General features: G+C 29.1%; 1 protein-coding gene across 1 annotated transcript in view; it reads right to left on the minus strand.

The window, feature by feature from the left end:
* LOC142223481 (uncharacterized) overlaps nt 1–23310 on the minus strand; it is a 525017-nt gene that overhangs the window by 155807 nt on the left and 345900 nt on the right. The window contains exons 9-10 of the mRNA XM_075293366.1: nt 7933–8634; nt 4123–4239 (exon numbers count right to left, since the gene is read on the minus strand). Coding sequence (XP_075149481.1) covers nt 4123–4239; nt 7933–8634 — 819 coding nt within the window. The remainder of the gene's footprint in view (nt 1–4122; nt 4240–7932; nt 8635–23310) is intronic.

The raw sequence follows: 23310 nt of genomic DNA on the forward strand, positions 1-23310 counted from the left end.
TTTTATTTCTATAGAAAATTTTGTCAAAATTTTATTTCTATAGAAAATTTTGTCAAAATTTTATTTCTATAGAAAATTTTGTCAAAGTTTTATTTCTATAGAAAATTTTGTCAAAATTTTATTTCTATAGAAAATTTTGTCAAAATTTTATTTCTATAGAAAATTTTGTCAAAATTTTATTTTTATAGAAAATTTTGTCAACATTTTATTTCTATAGAAAATTTTGTTAAAAATTTATTTCTATAGAAGTTGTCAAAATGTTATTTCTTTAGAAAATTTTGGTTAAAATGTATTTCTATAGAAAATTTATTCAAAATTTATTTCCTATAGAAATTTTTGTCAACATTTGATTTCTGTAGAAACTTTTGTCAAAATTTTATTTCTATTGAAACTTTTGGCAAATTTTAATTTCTATAGAAATTTTTGTCAACATTTTATTTCTATAGGTAATTTTGTTAAAATTGTATTTCTATTGAAAATTTTGTCAAATTTTTATTTTTATAGAAAACTGTGTCAAAATTTAATTTTTATAGAAATTTTTTTAAAATTTTTTATTTCTATAGAAAATTTTGTTAAACGTTTACTTCTGTGGAAAATTTTTTTGTCAAAATTTTATTTCTTTAGAAAATTTTGTCAACATTTTATTTCTATAGAAAATTTTGTCAAAAGTGTAATTTTATAGAAAATTTTGTCAACATTTTATTTCTATAGAAAATTGTGTTAAAAATTTATTTCTATAGAAAATTTTATCAAAATTGTATTTCTATAGAAATTTTTGTCAATATTTTCTTTCTATATAAAATTTTGTCAAAATTTTATTTTTGTAGGAATTTTTTGTCAACATTTTATTTCTATAGAAAATTCTGTTAAAATTTTATTTCTATAGAAAATTTTGTCAAAATTTTATTTCTATAGAAAATTTTGTCAAAATTTTATTTTTATAGAAAATTTTGTCAACATTTTATTTCTATAGAAAATTTTGTTAAAAATTTATTTCTATAGAAATTGTCAAAATGTTATTTCTTTAGAAAATTTTGGTTAAAATGTATTTCTATAGGAAATTTAGTCAAAATTTATTTCCTATAGAAATTTTTGTCAACATTTGATTTCTGTAGAAACTTTTGTCAAAATTTTATTTCTATAGAAACTTTTGGCAAATTTTAATTTCTATAGAAATGTTTGTCAATATTTTATTTCTATAGGTAATTTTGTTAAAATTGTATTTCTATTGAAAATTTTGTCAAATTTTTATTTTTATAGAAAACTTTGTCAAAATTTAATTTTTATAGAAATTTTTTTAAAATTTTTTATTTCTACAGAAATTTTTGTCAAAATTTTATTTCTTTAGAAAATTTTGGTTAAAATTTATTTCTATTGAAAATTTTGTCAAATTTTTATTTTTATAGAAAACTTTGTCAAAATTTAATTTTTATAGAAAATTTTTTCAATTTTTTTTGTCAAAATTTTATTTCTATAGAAACTTTTGTCAACATTTTATTTCTTTAGAAAATTGTGGTTAAAATTTATTTCTATAGAAAATTTAGTCAAAATTTATTTTCTATAGAAATTTTTGTCAACAGTTGATAGAAACTTTTGTTAAAATTTTATTTCTATAGAAGCTTTTGTCAACAGTTTATTTCTATAGAAAATTTTGTCAACATTTTATTTCGATAGAAAAATTTGTCCAAATTTTATTTCTATAGAAAATTTTTATTAAGATTTTATTTCTGTATTTTTTTTTAATTTTCTAATTTTTTTTGGAATGGGCAATTTTACCAACATTTTATTCCTATAGAAAATTTTTGTTAGAATTTTTTTTCTGTAGATATTTTTGTTAAAAATTTATATCTATAGGAAATTTTGCAAACATTTTATTTCTATAGAAAATTTTGTCAATTTTTTTTTTCTATAGAATATTGTGACAAAATTCTATTTCTTTAGAAAATCTTGTTTTATTTGGCAAAGGATCATTCGCAAGTGTTCACAAGGACACTTTCTCTTTCTGTGGATTATTTTGGTATTTTTTTTATTTTAATAATAAATAATATCTCTAAAGTATAAGTTCATACGCGAAACAGCGTTTTATTTTCATTTTGTTTGTTTATTATGCAAAATAATAAAGATTATATTTCTATGCATTGAATTAATCATATCATAGAAAATATGAAAAAAGGATATTCAAGGATTTTAAGGATGCGGAGGAAGAAACAACGAAATGGAAGAAAAATGAATATCCCATAAATGTTAATCGTCTTAAATAAATATTTTGTTTTTGTTTCTTTCTAACCCTTATTCGAGCACAGAGATTAAAAAAAAAACTAAATTTCGCAGATGGAAAATATGAGGAAGATTTCATTATGAACATTATTTTAAATTTTTTTTTGTTGAAACAAATATAAGTGCAAGTAGGACATTTCATTCCATTATTAAAAAAATATTAGAGCTTTATCTATATCGGGACCAATTCCTATGCTCTAAAATATTACATCGTATTAAATTAGAAGATATTCTACTTTTGTAAATAAGCACGAGATTATATCTAAAATTTATCCATTTTTTCAATTCAATAGCGGTTGTCCTTGTGCCAAAAGAACGCCCTGTAACAAATTTCATCAAAAACGGGTAATAAATACGTCAAGAATCATGCGAACAACAAATACATGGACCGACAGACGGACGATTGCCAAGAGCTAAATTGACCCAAAAGGTCAATAGGTATATATTTTATGGGGTCTAAAATCAATATTTTCGTGAACACATTTTTTGCAGATCAAAGTTACGGTACCCTTACAACTATGTGATTTAAGGTATAAAAACGTGGACTATTTTTCCCAGAAAAAATTCATTCATCCGTTAAATGTTTTTTTTTCATCTAAAAACTTCCCACTTCCGAAGAAATTAAAATCAATTTAATTTGTAATTGCAATAAATTTGCAAAAAGAATACATTTTAATGAAAATATAATAAATTGAAACACTTGTGATTCTTCTCAAGAGTTAATAGTGAACGGTGAGATTGTCTATAAAAAATCTCTGCTATGCAGTTAATGCATTTTCATACAGAAAAAAATATAAAATATTTACATTCCATTGGCAAGTTTTCCTCCCCCTCCCTTTCGTCGTTCAATATATAATAATTCCTCCTCCATATATAGCCATTAATGTTTTTCCTACTCTTCTGTATATTTAAATTTGATTTATTTTTATTACTTCTCATTTATTTTCTTTCATATACGTGTGCAGATTAAAGAGACAGAGCGGTGCTATATCTATGGCCATTTTCATATGATTCATACTTGGAAACGCATACTTGTGTGTTAGTATGAATATGTCTGTCTGATTTGAGTGGTTGGTAATATTTATTTAATACAGTTAGTCATGCTATTGGTATGAGAATATCGGAGAGTGGGTGAGAAGCAGAGACTAAGTGAATACAGCCTATGTATATTTGAGCATGTTGTTGAAGTGTGTAAAGAGAGTAACTTAAAGAGAGTAAGCATAGATGATAGATCTATGCTTACTATGCCAATCGAAATGAGAACAATTAAAAAAAATTAAAAAAAAAATCTGAAAAAAACAAGGAAACTAATAATAATTATACAAACGGGTCCTTTAGCTGAAAATTGTATTGCATAAATATTGTATGTTTCTTTATGAGTTTTAAATATAGATAAAATGTCTGCTTCTGTTTAGATTTCTTGTTTTTCGAATTATTTATATTTATTGAACTTCATAATATGTGATAGATTAACAATATATTTGTTAATACATTTGTCAAAATATAGGAAATGAAGTCTTCAGGAAAGCCAATTTAGTCATATATGTGTGGCTGTTTAATATTCATAGAACGCAGGCTTATATATACGCCTAAAAAAGTGAAAAATTATAATAATTAGCATATAAAAAAATTATCGTTTCAGAATGGACAGAATTTGAATGTGCATAATATGGAACCAAAACCAATACAATTGAACAGTACCATTCCAATGTGTTTTGTGATTGTTAAATTTATATTAGCCGCATGAATATTTAAATAAATTCTACCAGAGAAAACCAATGCAAACAAACCGCCTTATCACCATAAACTTGAAATACCATATTTTTATATTGATACAAAACATACCTGTTGACTATTCAATGATTGGGGATTTTGCATGACTTTATCTAAAATATGCAAAATTATCTCAGCAGCCATTTCTCTTTCCAATTGAGTGCCTTTTAACTGTAAATAATTATCCAGCTGGAAAAAAGAAAACAAAAATAAATTGAAATATATTATTTTTTTAAGATAAGGAAGAGAGAGAAAAAAATATTTCTACCACATATGAATTTGTTTAATTTTTATATAAATATTTATTTAAAATTTCTTAGCTAAATAAATAAAAAAATTTTAGTTGAAAAAAAAAAATATATAGAAAATTTCTAAATCCAGTTTTCGATTCTAATTTCTTTGTCATTTTGATCCTGCTTTTGTTCTTCATTGTCTTTTTCATCCTTTTAGTTTTGAAAAAATAAACTTTTCTGTTGCCTTTCTTAAACTCAACTTTAAAGACTGTTATAAGTTTAAATAAAGTTTTTGATGTTTTGGTCAAATAAAAGCTAAGGGAAAAAAAAGGAATAGAAATATAAATTTCATATTTGTTGGCATCTTTAAAAGACTTATGAAATAAAAAACTCAAACATAGAATGACTTTAAAGTCATATTTGTTCAAAGACATGTCATCATAAAAACTTGGTTTTTGGGGTAAGTTACATAAGCCAAATAGCTTGAAAGTTTTTGGATAAGACTATAAAGTTAGTTTGTTAGAGTTAAAAAATGCGAATAATAATTTTTTTTATAATTCCATGGAATAAAACTATTTGAGTTCAGTTGTATTAAATAAAAACAGTGATGCGTATAAGTATTACTAATAGGTAAGGTCTTTGGGACGTATGATGAATTTTATTACAAGGCCATTGAGGCGTATAAGTAGTACTAATAGTTATTGGGCCTTTGGGACGTATGATAAATTTCATATTGAGACCATGGATGCGTATGAGTATTCCTATTAAATGAGGTCTTGAGTCTTTATATATTAAGGCTATTGGTGCTCCAAAAGGTTTCGTAAAATGTGGTTAAGGGTCGATGTTGATTTTGAACAAAATTTTTTAATGATGATAATAAATTCTCAAACTTTCTATAGCAATAAAATTTTGGCAAAATTTTCTATAGCAATAAAATTTTGGCAAAATTTTCTACAGAAATAAAACATTGACAAAATTTTCTATAGAATTAAAATTTTGACAAAATTTTCTATAAAAGCTAAAAAAAATCAATATAAATAAAATTTTGACAAAATTTTCCATAGAAATAAAACTTGGAAACAAATTTCTATAGATATAAAATTTTGACAAAAATTTCTATTACAGTAAATTTTTGACACAATTTTCTATAGAAGTTAAATTAAAAAAAAAAAAACAATCAATAGAAATAAAATTTTGACAAAATTTTCTATAGAAATCAAATGTTGACAAAATGTTCTATAAAAATAAAAATTTTTTATAGAAATAAAATTTTGATAAAATTTTGTATACAAAAAAAAAAAAAAAATATGACAAAATCTTCTAATAAAATTTGGACAAAATTTTCCTGTAAAAAAAAAAATTTTGACAAAATTTTCTATAGCAAATAAAATGTTGAAAAAATATTTTATAGAAATAAAATTTGGACAAAATTTTATAGACGTAAAATTTGGACAAACTTTTATAGATATAACATTTGGACACAATTTTCTATAGAAATAAAATTTTGACAAAATTTTCTACAGAAATAAAATTTTGACAAAACTTTCTATAGAAATAAAATTTTGTCAAAATTTTTTATAGAAATAAAAATATAAAAAATTGTTTTATAAAAAAAGAAAATGACAAAATTTTCTATAGAAATACAATGTTGACAAAAATTTGTATAGAAATAAAATTTGGACAAAATTTTCTATAGCAAAAATTTTGAAGGAATTTTATATAGAACTAAAATTTTGACAAACACTTTCTACAGAAATAAAATTTTTGCAGCAGCTAAAATGTTGACAACATTTTCTATTGAAATGAAATTTTGACAAAATTTTCTATGGAAATCAAATTTTGACAAAATTTTGTATAGCAATAAAATATAGTCAAAATTTTATATAGAAATAAAATTTTGTCAAAATTTTTTATATAAATAAAATTTTGACTAAATCTTCTACAGAAATAAAATTTTTAAAGCAATAAAATTTTGACTAAATCTTCTACAGAAATAAAATTTGGTAAAAATTTTCTGTAGAAATAAAATTTGGACAAAATTTTCTATAGAAGTAAAATTTTGACAAAAATGCCTATTGAAATAAAATTTCGACAAAATTTTCTATAGAAATAAAATTTTGAAAATAATTTCTATAGAAATAAAATTTGGACAAAATTTTATATAGAAATAAAATGTTGTGAAATAAAATTTTTAAAGAAATAAAATTTTTACTAAATCTTCTACAGAAATAAAACTTGGAAAAAATTTTCTGTAGAAATAAAATTTGGACAAAATTTTCTATATTAATAAAATTTTGACAAAAATTTTTATTGAAATAAAATTTGGACAAAATTTTCTGTAGAAATAAAATTTGGACAAAATTTTCTATAGAAATAAAATTTTGAAAAAAAATCTATAGAAATAAAATTTGGACAAAATTTTCTATAGAAAAAATTTTTACAAAATTTTATATAGAAATACAATTTTGACAAAATTTTTTATAGAAATAAAATTTTGACTAAATCTGATACAAAAATAAAATTTTTACAACAGTTTTTATAAAGATAAAATGTTGACAATATTTTCTGTTGAAATTAAATTTTGACAAAATTTTCTATGGAAATCAAATTTTGACAAAATTTTGTATAGCAATAAAATATTGACAAATTTTCTATAGAAATAAAATTTTGACAAAATTTTGTACAGAGATAAAATTTTGACAAATTTTATATAGAAATAAAATTTTTCAAAATTTTTTATATAAATAAAATTTTGACTTAATCTTCTACAGAAATAAAATTTTGACAAATTTTTTTATAGAAATAAAATTTTGACTAAATCTTCTACAGAAATAAAATTTGGAAAAAATTTCTGTAGAAATAAAATTTGGACAAAATTTTCTATAGAAATAAAATTTTGACAAAAATTTCTATTGAAATAAAAGTTGGACAAAATTTTCTGTAGAAATAAAATTTGGTCAAAATTTTCTATAGAAATAAAATTTTGAAAAAAAATTCTATACAAATAAAATTTTGACAAAATTTTCTGTAGAAAAAAATTTTACAAAATTTTATATAGAAATACAATTTTGACAAAATTTTTTATAGAAATAGAATTTTGACAACAGTTTGTATAAAGATAAAATGTTGACAATACTTTCTATTGAAATGAAATTTTTACAAAATTTTCTATTGAAATCACATTTTGACAAAATTTTGTATAGCAATAAAATATTGACAAAATTTTCTATAGAAATAAGAGTTTGACAAAAATTTCTATAGAAATAAAATCTTGAAAAATTTTTTTATAGAAATAAAATTTTGACAAATATTTTTTAAAGATTTTTTTTAAAGAAATCCAATTTTGACAAAATTTTCTATAGAAATAAAATTTCGACAATTTTTTTTATTGAAATATGACTAAAAAATTATTGTTTCTGAACCGATGTGAAAACCATTTCGTGATCGGGTTGTTTTTTACACCAATTTTTTTCTGTGAAGGTCATTGTTTTAATAATTAATTAGCTATGGCTCCTGGAGCGTATGATAAATATGAATACAATTCAAATTGTACTAAGTTCAGTACCATGGACCGTATGATAAATATGAATATAGTTAATCTAAATGATTCTATTCTATTCACTCATCTCTTTTTAGTTCCCGTACTTACCTCATGCAACATATCAATGAGAAATCCAGCTTCACCAGGTAAAAAATGCTTATAGCGTTTGAGTGTATAATCCAAACTAGCTTTCAATAGATCCGATGTATTCGTCTGTTGGAAACCCGAGGTTAAAGCTCGAAATTTATTATAGATCCTTAGTAAATTATCTCGTATACAATTGGAGAAATCCGGTGTTAGCCATGTTGTATTACCAGCATCTCTTTTCTCACAGGTACGTTTGGAAAAACCCTCAAAACCACGAGGACAATCAGATATAACAGGAACCCCACCGGGAGCACTGGTGGGCCAATGGACACCAAATAACGATTCAGCATGACAAACATGTACAGCACTACGATCGATGACGGTTATATAGACACTCTTTGAAACCGGTTTAACGGTATTGGAGACGACACACGTATATTCCGCAGACTTTTGTATATTATTAATTTTCAATATACTACCATCGGGATAGAGATCTTCCCACATTACAGTCTTGGGATCCGATTGGAAGAGTACTCCATTGCGAGACCAACTGTAGCCCAATTGGGCATAACGTTTTATGTCATCATTGCCAGGCGAGAGACAACGAACTCGTAAGGAGTCACCCTTGTGTAAAGTAACACTGGCAGGATCAACACGTAAACGGGGAGGAGATTTTATATGGACATGAAGCGAACGACATTGTTCCACACCCCAATCGATGACCTGAAAAGAGTCAAAGAAAAACACACAAAAAAGGAAATTAATTGAGAGTAATGAGAGTGTTTAAAGCCGAGAAAGATCACCTTTTAAAAAACCCGGATTACTAATTTTTATGATTTTCGAGAAAAACCAGTTGAACCGGTTATGTCGGTTATTTGTTTTAATAAAACTCCGCACATCGGTTTAGGTCCGCTTTTTTACAGCGAGAATAATTGACTTTTAAAAAACCCAGATTTCTTTTCCAATTTGCGAGTTTTCATAATTTTCTAGAAAAGTCGGGTAAACCGACTTATAAACCCGGATTTCCTTTCCTAACACACGTTTTTGTTAAAAACCCGGTTCAACCTGCCACGCCAAATCGAAAAATAACGGTTGTTGTTTACTCTATTTAAGAACGACCCTATTATACTCTACCCTCAAATGCTAATTGCATTTAATCCACTTGGCAACTGCTTTCTGGCACTTGGAAAATCCCACTTTGTTTTTTTTTTCGCTTTCTTAGGTTCCCCCCAAATGACATTAAAGGCCAAAAGATCTAAAAAACAAATTGCTCATAAATTCATCATAATCTCTTGTAGCTTTGCTACATTTCATTCTCAAAGCAAATGCTAGCTTTCACAAAATTCTGTCTGAAAACTTGGAGCCTTTACGTCTATCTGCCTGTCTGTTAGTTTCAAGTCTCTTCTCCTCGGCATCTGCCACAAATGAAGGACACAACAGTAAATTGCAGAAACAAAAACATGCATACAATTACTCCAAAGCATTAAGGTCTGAGAAATATAAATGCAACATATCTACCATGACAGGCAAGGTTGTTAGAGAGAGCAACAGAGAGAGATAGAGTAATGAAAAAAACCACTCGCTCACAGTGATTAGGGAGAGGGAGAAAATAATAACAGGAGGGGAAAATGCAACACAATCATAAAACCTCTAACCACTTATCCCTGCACTAGAGCATATCATCCATGGAGCAAAGCTAGCTTTCTCTGAATTTATTTCAAAGACATTCAAATCTAACACAAATGCTCTCACTTGACTTGCTTGCAATTTGCCAACACGATGTGCAGAACTGAGTGGCATTCTGTTATAGCACTTGCATACAAGCTTTTCTAGATTTGTTAAACAAAAACAGACAATGGCATTTATTGGGGGTGTTCAAAAAAAAAAAAAAAAAAACAATGTTCATGGGTTTCATTTAATTCTTCCCTGTAGTAGTTATGTAAACTTGTATATTTATATCTGAGATTGGGGAAAATTGTTGGAAAGAAACTAAATGAAAATAAAGAAGCACACATTAATATTCGCACCAGGGAGTTCACTAATTATTTTTTAATTATTTTTTTTTTTAATTTAATTCTTGATGTGTAATTTTTTAGTCAATTATTGTGTGTGTGTGTTTTTAATTCAAATTTTAATAAAGTTAAAGAATCTTGATTTAGATTCTATAAAGGAAATATCCTCTAAATCGTAATATGGTTTGTCCAATAGATTGCTTCACTTTATCCCTAGGCTACTTTTTTTAATAATAATTAATAGTCGTAAAATCTTCATGTGTGTGTGCCTATTATTTATGTTATTTCTTTGTTACTCTTGTTTTTAGCCTTTCACAATAAAGTATTATCTTGTGGTTGGTTTTCACTCTCGCCAAATTAGAGTATGTAACCCAGAGTATTTAATGATGAGCTTAGTCAATACATCTTGCGTAGTGATCTATTAATACTGAGTATTTGAGAGTAATATAAAAGAAATAAAAACAAGTATATACAGTAGTAAGTTCGGCCGGGCCGAATCTTAAATACCCACCACCATGAATCAAATATTAGGGTTTACTTTGAAAATTTCAGGGGGGTTTGATGACAAATAATTTCCCAAGCAGATCAGTTCAACCCTTCCACAGATAAATGTAAAGATTTTACCTATGAACTCTAGATCAGATTCTGAATTTATAAGAACCATTTTTTGTTTGAGTTTTAGAAGAATCATAAACATCTCTTGTAAGTGTGCAAGAAAATGATGAAATAACGCCTTGATTTGAAATCTGAAAACTGTAGATTTTCATACCAATTATTTAAATGATTACGAGAAGTAAAATGTGGAAATTTTGCATTAAGTTTCAAGCAATTTTCATGATCAGTGCGCGCCTTCTATACCCTCAATAAGTGAAATCGGTCTATACACACAAACAAATTTTTTTTCTGATTCAATCACGAAATTAATTGATCCAATTAATATTTTGTCTTCAATCACAGAATTGATAGTATAAATTAAAAAAGTAATTGACAGTCAATTAAAAAATTAATTGATCCAATTAAATATTTAATTGATACTATTAATTTGTGTGATTGATTTTTATTTCAATTAAAAAAATTTGTTGAATCAATTAAATTTTTAATTTAATATTTTTTAAAACTCAATTAAGATTTTAATTGGAAAAATTTTCGTGAAATTTTTTTCTGTGTATGGAGGCCTCACCAAATGGACCGATAAAACTAAATCATATATACTTTGTTATGGGTCCAAAATGCCAGTATATTTTCAATTTGTGGCAAATCGGATAAAAACTAAAATTTCTATAAACCCTAGGAATTAAATCGGGAGTTCGGTGTAATGGGGGCTATACCAAAACATGGAAGCATACACACAGTATTCAGCACATCTAATTGTAGTTCTAGAATCTAGACCCCAAATCGGAGGGCCGGTTTATAAGGGGGCTATATCAAAAACTGTGCCGATACACAATATATTCGGCACACATTTTATGGTCCTGGAATATCTCTAGATTTTCCATTTCAGGCAAATTGGATAAAAACTACGGATTCTAGAAGCCCAAGAAGTAATATGGGGAGATCTCTTTATATGGGGGCTATATCAAAACATGGTCCGATAATCAACATTTTCGGCACATCTCTTTATTTTCCTAGAATACCTCTAGATATCAAATTTCAGACACATTGGGTTAAAACTACGGATTCTAGAAGCCCAAGAAGTAAAATGGGGAGATCGGTTTATATGGGGGTTATATCAAAACATGGTCCGATAATCACCATTTTCGGCACATTTCTTTATTTTCCTAGAATACCTCTAGTTTTCAAATTTCAGGCAAATTGGGTAAAAACTACGGATTCTAGAAGTCCAAGAAGTAAAATCGGGAGATCGGTCTATATGGGGGCTATATAAAAACATGGACCGGTACTCATCATTTTCGACACACGTTTTTATGGTCCTAGAATACCTCTAGATTTCAAATTTCAGGCAAATTGGATAAAAAATACGGATTCTAGAGGCCCAAGAAGTAAAATCGGGAGATTGGTCTATATTGGGGCTATATCAAAACATGGACCGATACCCACAATTTTCGGCACTCCTCCTTATGGTTCTAGAATACCTCTAGATTTCCGATTTGAAGCAAATTGGGTTAAAATTACGGATTCTAGAAGACCAATAAGTAAAATCGGGAGACAGGTATATATGGTGGCTATATCAAACCATGGACCGGTACTTACCATTTTCGGCACAAGTCTTTAGGGGCCTAGAATACCTGTAGATTTCAAATTGAAGGTAAATTAGGTAAAAACTACGAATTCTAGAAGCCCGAGAAGTAAAATCGGAGATCGGTCTATATGGGGGCCCTACCAAAACATGGACCTATAATCACCATTTTCGGCACATCTATTTATTTTCCTAGAATACCTCTAAATTTTCAATTTCAGCTAAATTGGATAAAAACTACGGTTTCTAGAAGCCCAAGAAGTAAAATCGGGAGATCGGTCTATATTGGTGCTATATCAAAACATGGTCCGATAATCACCATTTTCGGCACATATCTTTATTTTCCTAGAATACCTCTAGATTTCCAATTTCAGGCAAATTGGGTAAAAACTACGGATTCTAGAACCCAAGAAGTAAAATCGGGTGATGGGTCTATATGGGGCTATATCAAAACATGGACCAATACACACCATTTCGGCACACCTATTTATGGTCCAAGAATACCTCTAGATTTCAAATTTCAGGTAAATTGGAAAAAACTACAGATTCTAGAAGCCCAAGAAGTGAAATCGGGAGATCGGTTTATATGCGGGCTATATCAAAACATGGCCCAATAATCACCATTTTCGGTACACTTTTTGATGGTTCTAAAATACCTCTAGATTTCCAATTTCAGGCAAATTGGATAAAAACTACGGTTTTATAAGCCCAAGACCCCAAATCGGATGGTCGGACCGATATAGCCCATCTTCGAACGTGACCTGCCAGCAAACAAAAGACGAATCTGTGCAAAATTTCAGGACGATAGCGCCATTATTGAAGGCTGTAGCGTGATTAAAACAGATAGACAGACAGACGGACATGCTTATATCGTCTTAGAATTTCTCCCTGATCAAGAATATATATATATATACCTTATATAGTCGGAAATCGATATTTCGATGTCTTACAAACGGAACGACAAACTTATTATACCCCCGTTACAATTCTATGGTGGTGGGTATAATAAGCAGATTTCAATACTCTCATATTTAATTAAATTTATTTCAATATAAAATTTGATTTAAAATTTTTATACCTACTACCATAGAATGGTAACGGGGGTATAATAAGTTTGCTTAATATAAGCAATTTTATATAAGCTATGAAAGCAAGATAGTTAAAGCATTTATTATGATCACCCTAGCATAACAAAGGCTCCTGAGCTCTTTAACAAGTATTTAACATGAATGCTCTCTGTCAAAGCAATTTAACATTAAAAAGCGAGTTGACCCTATACAGCCATCCTTTGACAAAATAACGACTCATAATTTTACTTTCGACATAAAGTGTGTTTTTGTCGATTGGAAAATTATAAATTTAAGTTAAATTAATTCAATCATTATATGAATTTTTGTTTATTATTAATTAAAAATAACAATGAACTAAATATCAAAGTAAACTCTGTTTTGTTTATAATTTTTGCTTACGATGCAAATTATAGGGCCTTAGTGTACAACAAATAAGGATTACTTTCCAGGGCTATATATGTTATGAAGCAAAGTAAATATATGCATGAAATAAGGAATGTATAAATGAAAATAATGTGCACACCACCCATAGGCCTGTTACATTTCTAAATTAAAATAAAAAGTAAAACTAAAATAGTAAATAATAATAATGGAAAAAGTAAAAAGTTCTTTCTGAGAAAATTATTAGAAAAAATTAAGTAAAACAAATAACAGTTAAATTTATTTAAATTTAAATTTTTCTTTGTTAGTTTTTTATTTAATTTTAATTTTAACAAAGTTGAAACTAATTCATGAAGTAGATTCTATTAGAGGAAAAACCTCTAGATCAGACTGAAATTTGTCAAATTAGAGGGTTTCAAAATTTCAATAATTTCTACCATTGATTTTTACATGAAAAAAAATCTCAATTTAGAAGTACCAATTTTTTTATTTATTTAGGCTTCCTAGCACAACAAGATGTTTAATCTTATAAATTGCGGTGCTAGGTTAGTAATGGAATATTATATCATTACAGTAAAATATTTTACATTAAAATTAAATAATTTGTGAACAGTTTTTTTAAAAATTTCTGATTGAACGTAAATACAATAATAAATAGTTGCAAAAGAAAAAAGGTTAAACTTAAATTTTAAAATACGATTGAAGTGTTTTCTTGAATTGGAATGCGTTGCTCAATGCAGTTTACGTATTGATTGGTTAAGACTACGGTGAGTATTTTAGAGTAATATAAAAGAAATACATACAAATGAGAGCACGTTACACGCCATTGACATTTTTATCAGATACAATGCAAATATATTGGGTTTATGAGCGATTACCATAAGCAATTTAGCATAACTGAAGAGAGCAAGAGAGTTAGTTACAGCTGTTAGTATGATCACTAGCATAGCAATGGCTACTGTAATGAGTATTTAACATAAATAATCTCTGTTAATGCACTTTAACATTAAAAATAAGTTAACATATCTATGTAAAAGCCACCCACTGGCCTAGTAAAATTCAAATTAAAATAAAAAGTAAAACTAATATTTTAAATAATACTGAGATATTGGATCGTTGAAAAATTCTTCAATATATTCTCAATAGATAGTGTTGGATTCCTCTATCTCCAATGCTATTAAATAAATAAGATCCTCTGAAACAATAGCAAATTCCATTATGAAATTGTATTATTTCTTCCTCTATGATATTGCAGATATGTTCTCTGTAATGCAAACAGGGAGAAATCTCCCCGTTTCAAATGTAATGCAATATTGATTGTTTACTCCCTTTTTGCTTTTTGTCATTGTTGGAGCATTGCAAAATAGTTTATTTGTTAAAGGAAAAAATGATATTTTATAAAAGCATATTCTGTTGTAAACAAACAGTTCAAGAGAATGGATGTCCCTAAGACAATTCTCGATTTATCCATGCGCTAGTGTTATTTGTTTTTGACAAGGTTCTTATGTCATTGTGACACAGTGACAAGTACAACACAATGAAATATCGAATGAGCAACAGATATGGCGTCAGCATAATATTTTTTTTTTCTTCAGTCTTTTCTTCTTTCTTCTGCAAATCCAAAGGGAGGTATTAGCAATTTTTAAAATGCGTCATATTTTGTTTTTATGCTTTTTGTTTTAACAGATATTTACGTAAATCTTATATGCGAAGATTTACGTTTAGTATGCATATGATATACACTTCTTGAATTAAATTAAATTACAATGGAGTTATAGGAATAATGAATTTACATTATTCATACGCATATATGTACTTCTAAATTTGAATATCCTTTTACTTCTACAGAAAATTTTGTGAAAATTTGATTTCTATAAGAAATTTTGTGAAAAAATTTTGCCAAAATTTTATTTCTAAAGAAAAATTTTGTCAAAATTTTACTTCTAACGAAAATTTTATCAAAATGTTATTTCTATAGAAAATTTTCTGAAAATTTTATGCCTACAGAAAACAATTTTTCTACTGAAAATTTTGTTTCGGTAGAAAAATTGTCTATAGAAAAAAATTTATTTCTAAATGTAATTTTGTCTCAAAATGTTATGTCTTCGGAAAGTTATGTCAAAATTTTATTTCTATAGAAATTTTTGTCAACATTTTATTTCTATAGAAATTTTTGTCAAAATTTTGTTTCTATAGAACATTTTGTCAAAATTGATTTCTTTTGGAAATATTTATCAACATTTTATTTATATAAAAAAATTTGTCAAAATTTTATGTCCATAGAAAATGTTGTCAAAATTTTATGTCCATAGAAAATGGTGTCAAAATTTTATTTTTGTAGGAAATTTTCTCCAAATTTTATTTCTATAGAAAATTTTGTCAACAGTTTAGTTCTATAGAAATTTTTTTTCAAAATTGTATTTTGTTAAAATTTTATTTCTGTAGAAAATTTTCTCAAAATGTCATTTCTATAGAAAAATTTGTCAAAATTTTATTTCTATAGAAAATTTTGTCAAAATTTTATTTCTATAGAAAATTTTGTCAAAATTTTATTTCTGTAGAAATTTTTGGACAATATTTTACTTCTCCAGAAAATTTTATCAAAATTCTATTTCTATAGAACATTTTGTCAAAATTTTATTACTATAAGTGGTCAAAATGTTCTTTTTATAGAAAATTGTGTCAAAATTTTATGTATATAAAAAAATTTTGTCAAAACATTATTTCTATAGACAATTTTGACCAAGAGTTAGGCCCAATTAGTCGACCTGTAGACGGGTCGACAGGTGGCGACACACTGACAAGTCGAACTTTTTCTAAGGTAACGACATCAAAAGGAGGTAATCCCTCACGAAAGAGATTCAAGGAACGCTGAAATGCTTTGTTTATCCTAAAGAAGTTAGGATCAGTCGACCCAAGCACGTTGTCGGCTAAACAAAGCGATTCCTTAAAATGGGCTCAAGGAATTCTTGAGACTGGAAAAAGGGAACGATCGCCGGATGAGCTGCCATCCTCCAAAAGGGATCAAAGATCGTTTGCCTCAGTTGCTAAAGATAGCCTTGTGATGGCTATCATTAATAAAGGAGCATTGGACGGTATGGTTCCAAAGCAAAAATGGGGGGAAATTGAGAATGCTCTATCTGTCGTCTACTCACAGGTACTGGAAAAGTTTCCCGGCCCAGATCCTCGACACCAAGAGGCTGGTTGGTATCAAGGACGATTTAAGCTAGTCGCATTTGAGGACCAGAGGTCTATAGAATGTTTTAAAGCTGCTCTGATACTAATTGGTGAAGTTTGGGAAGGAGCTGCTCTAGAGTTAGTCGAGAAGAAAGACATACCGGCTAGACCTAGAGCACATGCCTGGATACCTGCAAACCCTTCTGACCCTGAATCTATTTTAAATAGACTGAAACGATGCAATCCAGATCTTCCAACAGCTGATTGGAAGGTTGGCCGTTTGGATGAAGTGGATGGACCAAGACGGCATGCAGTGTTTATATTGAACACTCAGTCTTTGCCACATCTGGCAAAGTCCCAGGGCCGTGTATGTTATGGCTTTCATTATATCCAAATGAAGGTGTATAAAAACGATCAGCTAAAGGATTCCGAAATGGACAAGCCTCTGTCTGAATCAGAAGTAAGCGGATCCTCTTGCGAAGTCGAGGGAGATACCAAAGTTGAAGACATGGATAGATACCGTATGCGTGAGGAGGCTTCTATTGCCTCAGAACTCACCAAAGTCGAACCTATGGTTATTGCGAGAGTCACCGATATCTCTGAAGAGGACATTCTTGATGACTCGATCGAAGCGGCTGATGTGACGGTTGTTGAAAATCTCGATGGTCCTACGGATCCTCCAGATAAATCTTCATCATTGTAAGGCTGCATGTGCTGCCTTAAAAGTTCTCCTGATGAAAGGGGACATAGATATAGTTCTTATTCAAGAACCATATGTTTACAAAAACAAAATATGTGAATTAAGTACTCCGGGGTTCAAACTATTGCAGTATACTGGTAATGATGTAAATCGAGCCTGTATAATTGCTAAAAACGAGCTCAATTTGTTTCTGCTTCCCTCAATGTGCAATACAGACACTGTCGTTGCAAGTTTAGAAATAGCCAAATGCAAATATTGGGTATCTTCGGTCTACATGGGACATGACAGGGAGATGCCTCCATATGCCGTTAAGACCTTAGTGGAGGAGTCACTGAAAACAAAGGCGAAACTCATTATGGGATGCGATGCGAATGCACATCATAGTATATGGGGAAGTAGTGATACTAATGCAAGGGGAGAGTCGCTAATAGAGTTTATTTTGCGTACTAATCTGGTAGTTTGCAACAAGGGAGATGTCCCAACCTTTGTCACTAAAAACAGGCAAGAGGTTTTGGACATCACCTTGGCCTCGCAAGAACTAAATGAAATGATATCTGAGTGGCAGGTTTTAAGTGAACACAGCTTCTCAGATCATCGCTACATCAGTTTCAAATTTGATGTTCATATCACCAAGATCATATTTCCGCCAAATGTTAGGAAAGCTGACTGGAATAGGTATAGGGAATCGTTCAATATGATGATACCGGAAATAACAGAGACAAATATGAGAAATGTGCAAGATATCGAACACGCAGTGGAGCGGATTACTAAGGCCTTCAACATCTCACTGAAAGCTGCATGCCCTAGAGGAAAGCCAAGGGGGAAACATCGACCACCATGGTGGTCTACGGAATTAAGTAATATGAGGAAATCCTGCAGGAAGCTCTTTAACAAGGCAAAGTCCACCAGAGCCCCTGAGGACTGGGACGCTTACAAGAAGAATCTGAGAGGATACAAGCGAGAACTGAGAAAGGCTCAGCATAACTCTTGGAATGCTTACTGCAGCAGTATTGAGAATACGTCCGAGGCTTCCAGACTACGGAAGGTTCTAGCATCCACCAACTCCGCTCCAGGTTTCATTAAAACATCGGAGGGCAATTGGACAACGTCCAGTAAGGAGACGCTGGAGGTACTATTGGACACACATTTTCCTGGAAATCAGACGGTTGAACCATGTACTGGCGGTGCCACAGTTGCTCAGCGGTCGTTTCCTGTCGAGGAAATTGTATCGGAAACTAGAATAAGATGGGCGCTAAATAGCTTTGGACCATTCAAATCCCCTGGACCTGATGGAATTACTCCGGCGGAGTTACAAGCTGTAACTGACAAAATTATCCCCTGGTTGTCGGTGATATATAAAGGATGTATCAACTTATCATATATCCCAGGAAAGTGGAGGGAAACAAAAGTCGTTTTCATACCTAAAGCGGGAAAAGCCTCTCACTCGAGGGCGAAGGATTTCCGACCAATCAGCTTATCCTCATTCCTACTTAAGACTCTGGAGAGGATGATAGATATTTATCTTAGAACTAGCATCGATTCAAGTTTGTTCTCGAAACGACAGCATGCATACTCGAAGGGCAGGTCTACTGAGACCGCACTACATGAACTAGTCAGCTTTATTGAAAGCTCACTATCTGTCAAAGAATACACAATCGTGGCGTTTCTAGACATCGAAGGGGCGTTCAATAATGTCCATCCGAGCTCGATATTAAATGGACTGACAACTCTGAATGTTGATCCATGTATACTCAGGCTGTTAGACGAACTGCTAATGAAGAGACGTATTTCAGCCACACTAGGACAAGCAAACATACAAAGGTATGTGAACAGAGGCACTCCCCAAGGAGGAGTCCTATCACCTCTTCTTTGGAATGTTGCTATAAATAGCCTTCTGGTTACTCTAGAAAAAGAAAGGATAAAAGTGGTGGCATACGCAGATGATGTGGCTCTGGCAGTCAGGGGAAAATTCCCATCCACAATCAGAGATATTATTCAGAGGGCCCTCCGGATGACTGAGAAATGGGCGAAAGACAATGGTCTTGGGGTAAATCCTGCAAAGACAGAATTAGTCATGTACTGCAACGATCGCAAAACTCCCACGGTTAGGCCTATTTCCTTAGGGGGTATTGAAATTCCCTTTGGTGAATGTGCAAAATACCTTGGCGTTATTTTGGACAGGAAGCTGAACTTTAAGCTTAATATTGAAGAAAGGGCGAGAAAGGCAACTGTAGCTTTGTACTCGTGCAAAAAGGCAATAGGAAAAAAGTGGGGACTGAAACCAAAAATTGTGCATTGGCTATACACGGCAGTGGTTAGACCTATAATGCTATATGGTGTTGTAGTCTGGTGGCCGGCACTTCAGAAACCGACTTGTTTAGATAAAGTTCAGCGTATGGCGTGTTTGTGTATTTCAGGCGCATTCAGCAAGACAGGAACAAATTCCCTTAATGTCGTGCTGCATCTATGCCTTTAGACATTGTGCATTGGCTATACACGGCAGTGGTTAGACCTATAATGCTATATGGTGTTGTAGTCTGGTGGCCGGCACTTCAGAAACCGACTTGTTTAGATAAAGTTCAGCGTATGGCGTGTTTGTGTATTTCAGGCGCATTCAGCAAGACAGGAACAAATTCCCTTAATGTCGTGCTGCATCTATGCCTTTAGACATTTTGGCCAAACAGTCAGCTGCAACAACGGCTGTGCGGTTGCGCGAACTATCGCTGTGGTCGGAAAAAGGTTACGGTCACAGTTCTGTCCTCAAAACAATGCCAGATGTGCCTAACGTAGTGGATTACACTTTGGCGAGTCCACTTTTCGACAAAAAGTTTGAGACTCTAATCCCCAACAGTGAGGCGTGGTGCACACAGACCCCGGGGAATAAAGAATATATAGATTTCTACACTGATGGCTCCAAATTGGATGGACAAGTGGGGTTCGGAGTATATTCTAATGATCTGGAACTTCGAATAGCGAAAAGATTACCTAATCACTGTAGTGTTTTTCAGGCTGAAATATTAGCAATAAGAGAGGTGGCGAATTGGCTGAGAAGTAATGTTCCAAAAAATGTGGGCATTAATATATACTCAGACAGTCAACCTGCAATAAAATCCTTGGACTCTGTGTTCCTCAACTCGAAAACGGCCATCGACTGCCGCAAATCTCTCAATGAGATGGCTGAGCAGTACAATATTCACCTAATATGGGTGCCTGGCCATAGGAACATACCGGGGAACTGCGAAGCGGATGAGTTGGCAAGGCTAGGGACTACCTTACATATTCCAGGGGAACTAGAATTTGTTGGTATGCCCCTAGCTACCTGCAAGCTCATGCTGCGTGAGAAGGCTGTTATGATGGCAAATGTTCGATGGGAGAATTGCAAGGGTTGTAACGACACCAAGCAAATATGGCCCCATTTCAACTTAAACCGCACACTAGATATGCTAATGTTCTCGAGACGTCAGATATCACTCCTGATATCTGCTATAACGGGTCGCTGCCTGATAGGCGATTTTGCAAAAACTATTGGCGCGAAGTATAATGACTATTGTATGAGCTGTCATGATGCGGAGGAAAAAGAATCAATTAAACACCTCTTGTGTGAGTGTCCTGCATTTTGTGTAAAGCGCAAGCAACTTTTAGGAGCATATAGCTTCAGATTACTGGCGGATCTGGAAAACGTTAACTTAAGCAGTCAGCTACTGTTTTTGGAACAATCTGGTTGGTTCAACAAAGAAAAATAATCAAGAAGGTTCAGCGGTTAAAACTAGAAGTGCCCATATGTAATAGGAACTTTTAGTTAATGTGGTATCACAATGGACTGAATAGTCTAAGTGAGCCTGAATCTTAATCGGGCTGCCACTTTAACCTAACCTAACCTAACCTATAGACAATTTTATCAAAATTTTATTTCTATAGAAATTTTTATCAAAATTTTATTTCTATTGAGAATTTTGTCAAAATTTTGTTTCTATAGAAAATTTTGCCAATATTTTATATCTGTAAAAAATTTATTTTTATAGAAAATGTTCGCAAAATTTTATTTCTATAGAAAATTATGTCAAAATTTATTTCTATAGAAAATGTTATATAATTTTATTTCCATAGAAAATTTTGTAAAAATTTTATTTTTATAAGTAGTCAGAATGATTCTTCTATAGAAAATTGTGTCAAAATTTTATTTATATAGAAAATTTTATTAAAATTTTATTTCTATAGAAAATTTTGTCAAAATTTTATTTTTATAGAATATTTTATAAAAAATTTATTTCTATAGAAGAATTTTGTCAAAATTTTATTTATACAGAAATTTTTATCAAAATTTTATTTCTATAGAAAATTTTGTCAACATTTTATATCTGTAGAAAAATTTGTCAAAAATTTAATTTGAAAATTTTATCAAAATACAATTTCTATAGAATATTTTGTAAAATTTTTATTTCTATAAGTGGTCAAAATGTTATTTTTATAGAAAATTGTGTCAAAATTTTATGTCTATAGAAAATTTTGTCAAAACATTATTTGTATAGACATTTTTATCAAAATTTTATTTCTATTAAGAATTTTGTCAAAATTTTGTTTCTATAGAAAATTTTGTCAATATTTTATATCTGTAAAAAAAATTTTCAAAAATTTATTTTTATAGAAAATGTTTGCAAAATTGTATTTCTATAGAAAATTTTGTCAAAATTGTATTTCTATAGAAAATTTTGTCAAAATTTAATTTTGTTAAAAGTTTATTTCTTTAGAAAATTTTCTCAAAATTTTATTTCTATAGAAAAATTTGTCAAAATTTTGTCAATATTTTACATCTGTAAAAAAATTTGTCAAAAATTTTATTTTTATAGAAAATGTTCGCAAAATTCTATTTCTATAGAAAATTTTGTCAAAATTTTATTTCTATAGAAAATTTTGTCAAAATTTTATATCTCTAGAAAATTTTGTCAAAATTTTATTTCTATAGAAAATTATGTCAAAATTTATTTCTATAAAAAATGTTGTTAAAATATTATTTCAATAAAAATGTGTCAAAATTTTATTTCTATAGAAAATGTTATATAATTTTATTTCTATAGAAAATTTTGTAAAAATTTTATTTCTATAAGTAGTCAGAATGTTTCTTTTGTAGACAATTGTATCAAAATATTATTTATATAGAAAATTTTGTCAAAATTTAATTTTGTTAAAAGTTTATTTCTTTAGAAAATTTTCTCAAAATTTTATTTCTATAGAAAAATTTGTCAAAATTTTGTCAATATTTTACATCTGTAAAAAAATTTGTCAAAAATTTATTTTTATAGAAAATGTTCGCAAAATTCTATTCCTATAGAAAATTATGTCAAAATTTTATTTCTATAGAAAATTTTGTCAAAATTGTATTTCTATAGAAAATTTTGTCAAAATTTTATTTTTATAGAAAATTTTGTTAAAATTTTATTTCTATAGAAAATTTTGTCAACATTTTATTCCTATAGAAAATTTTGTCAAAATTTTATTTCTATTGAAAATTTTGTTAAAATTTTATTTCTATAGAAAATTTTGTTAAAATTTTATTTCTATATAAAATTTTGTCAAAATTTTATTTTTATAGAATATTTTTAAAAATTTTATTTCTATAGAAGAATTTTGTCAAAATTTTATTTATACAGAAATTTTTATCAAAATTTTATTTCTATAGAAAATTTTGTCAACATTTTTTATCTGTAGAAAAATTTTTCAAAAATTTAGTTTGAACATTTTATCAAAATTCTATTTATATATAATTTTTTGTCAAAATTTTATTTTTATAAGTGGTCAATATATTCTTTTTATAGAAAATTGTGTCAAAATTGTATGTATATAGAAAATTTTGTCAAAACAATA

Source organism: Haematobia irritans, chromosome 2 (genome assembly GCF_050003625.1).
Source record: "Haematobia irritans isolate KBUSLIRL chromosome 2, ASM5000362v1, whole genome shotgun sequence".
NCBI classification, from domain to species: domain Eukaryota; kingdom Metazoa; phylum Arthropoda; class Insecta; order Diptera; family Muscidae; genus Haematobia; species Haematobia irritans.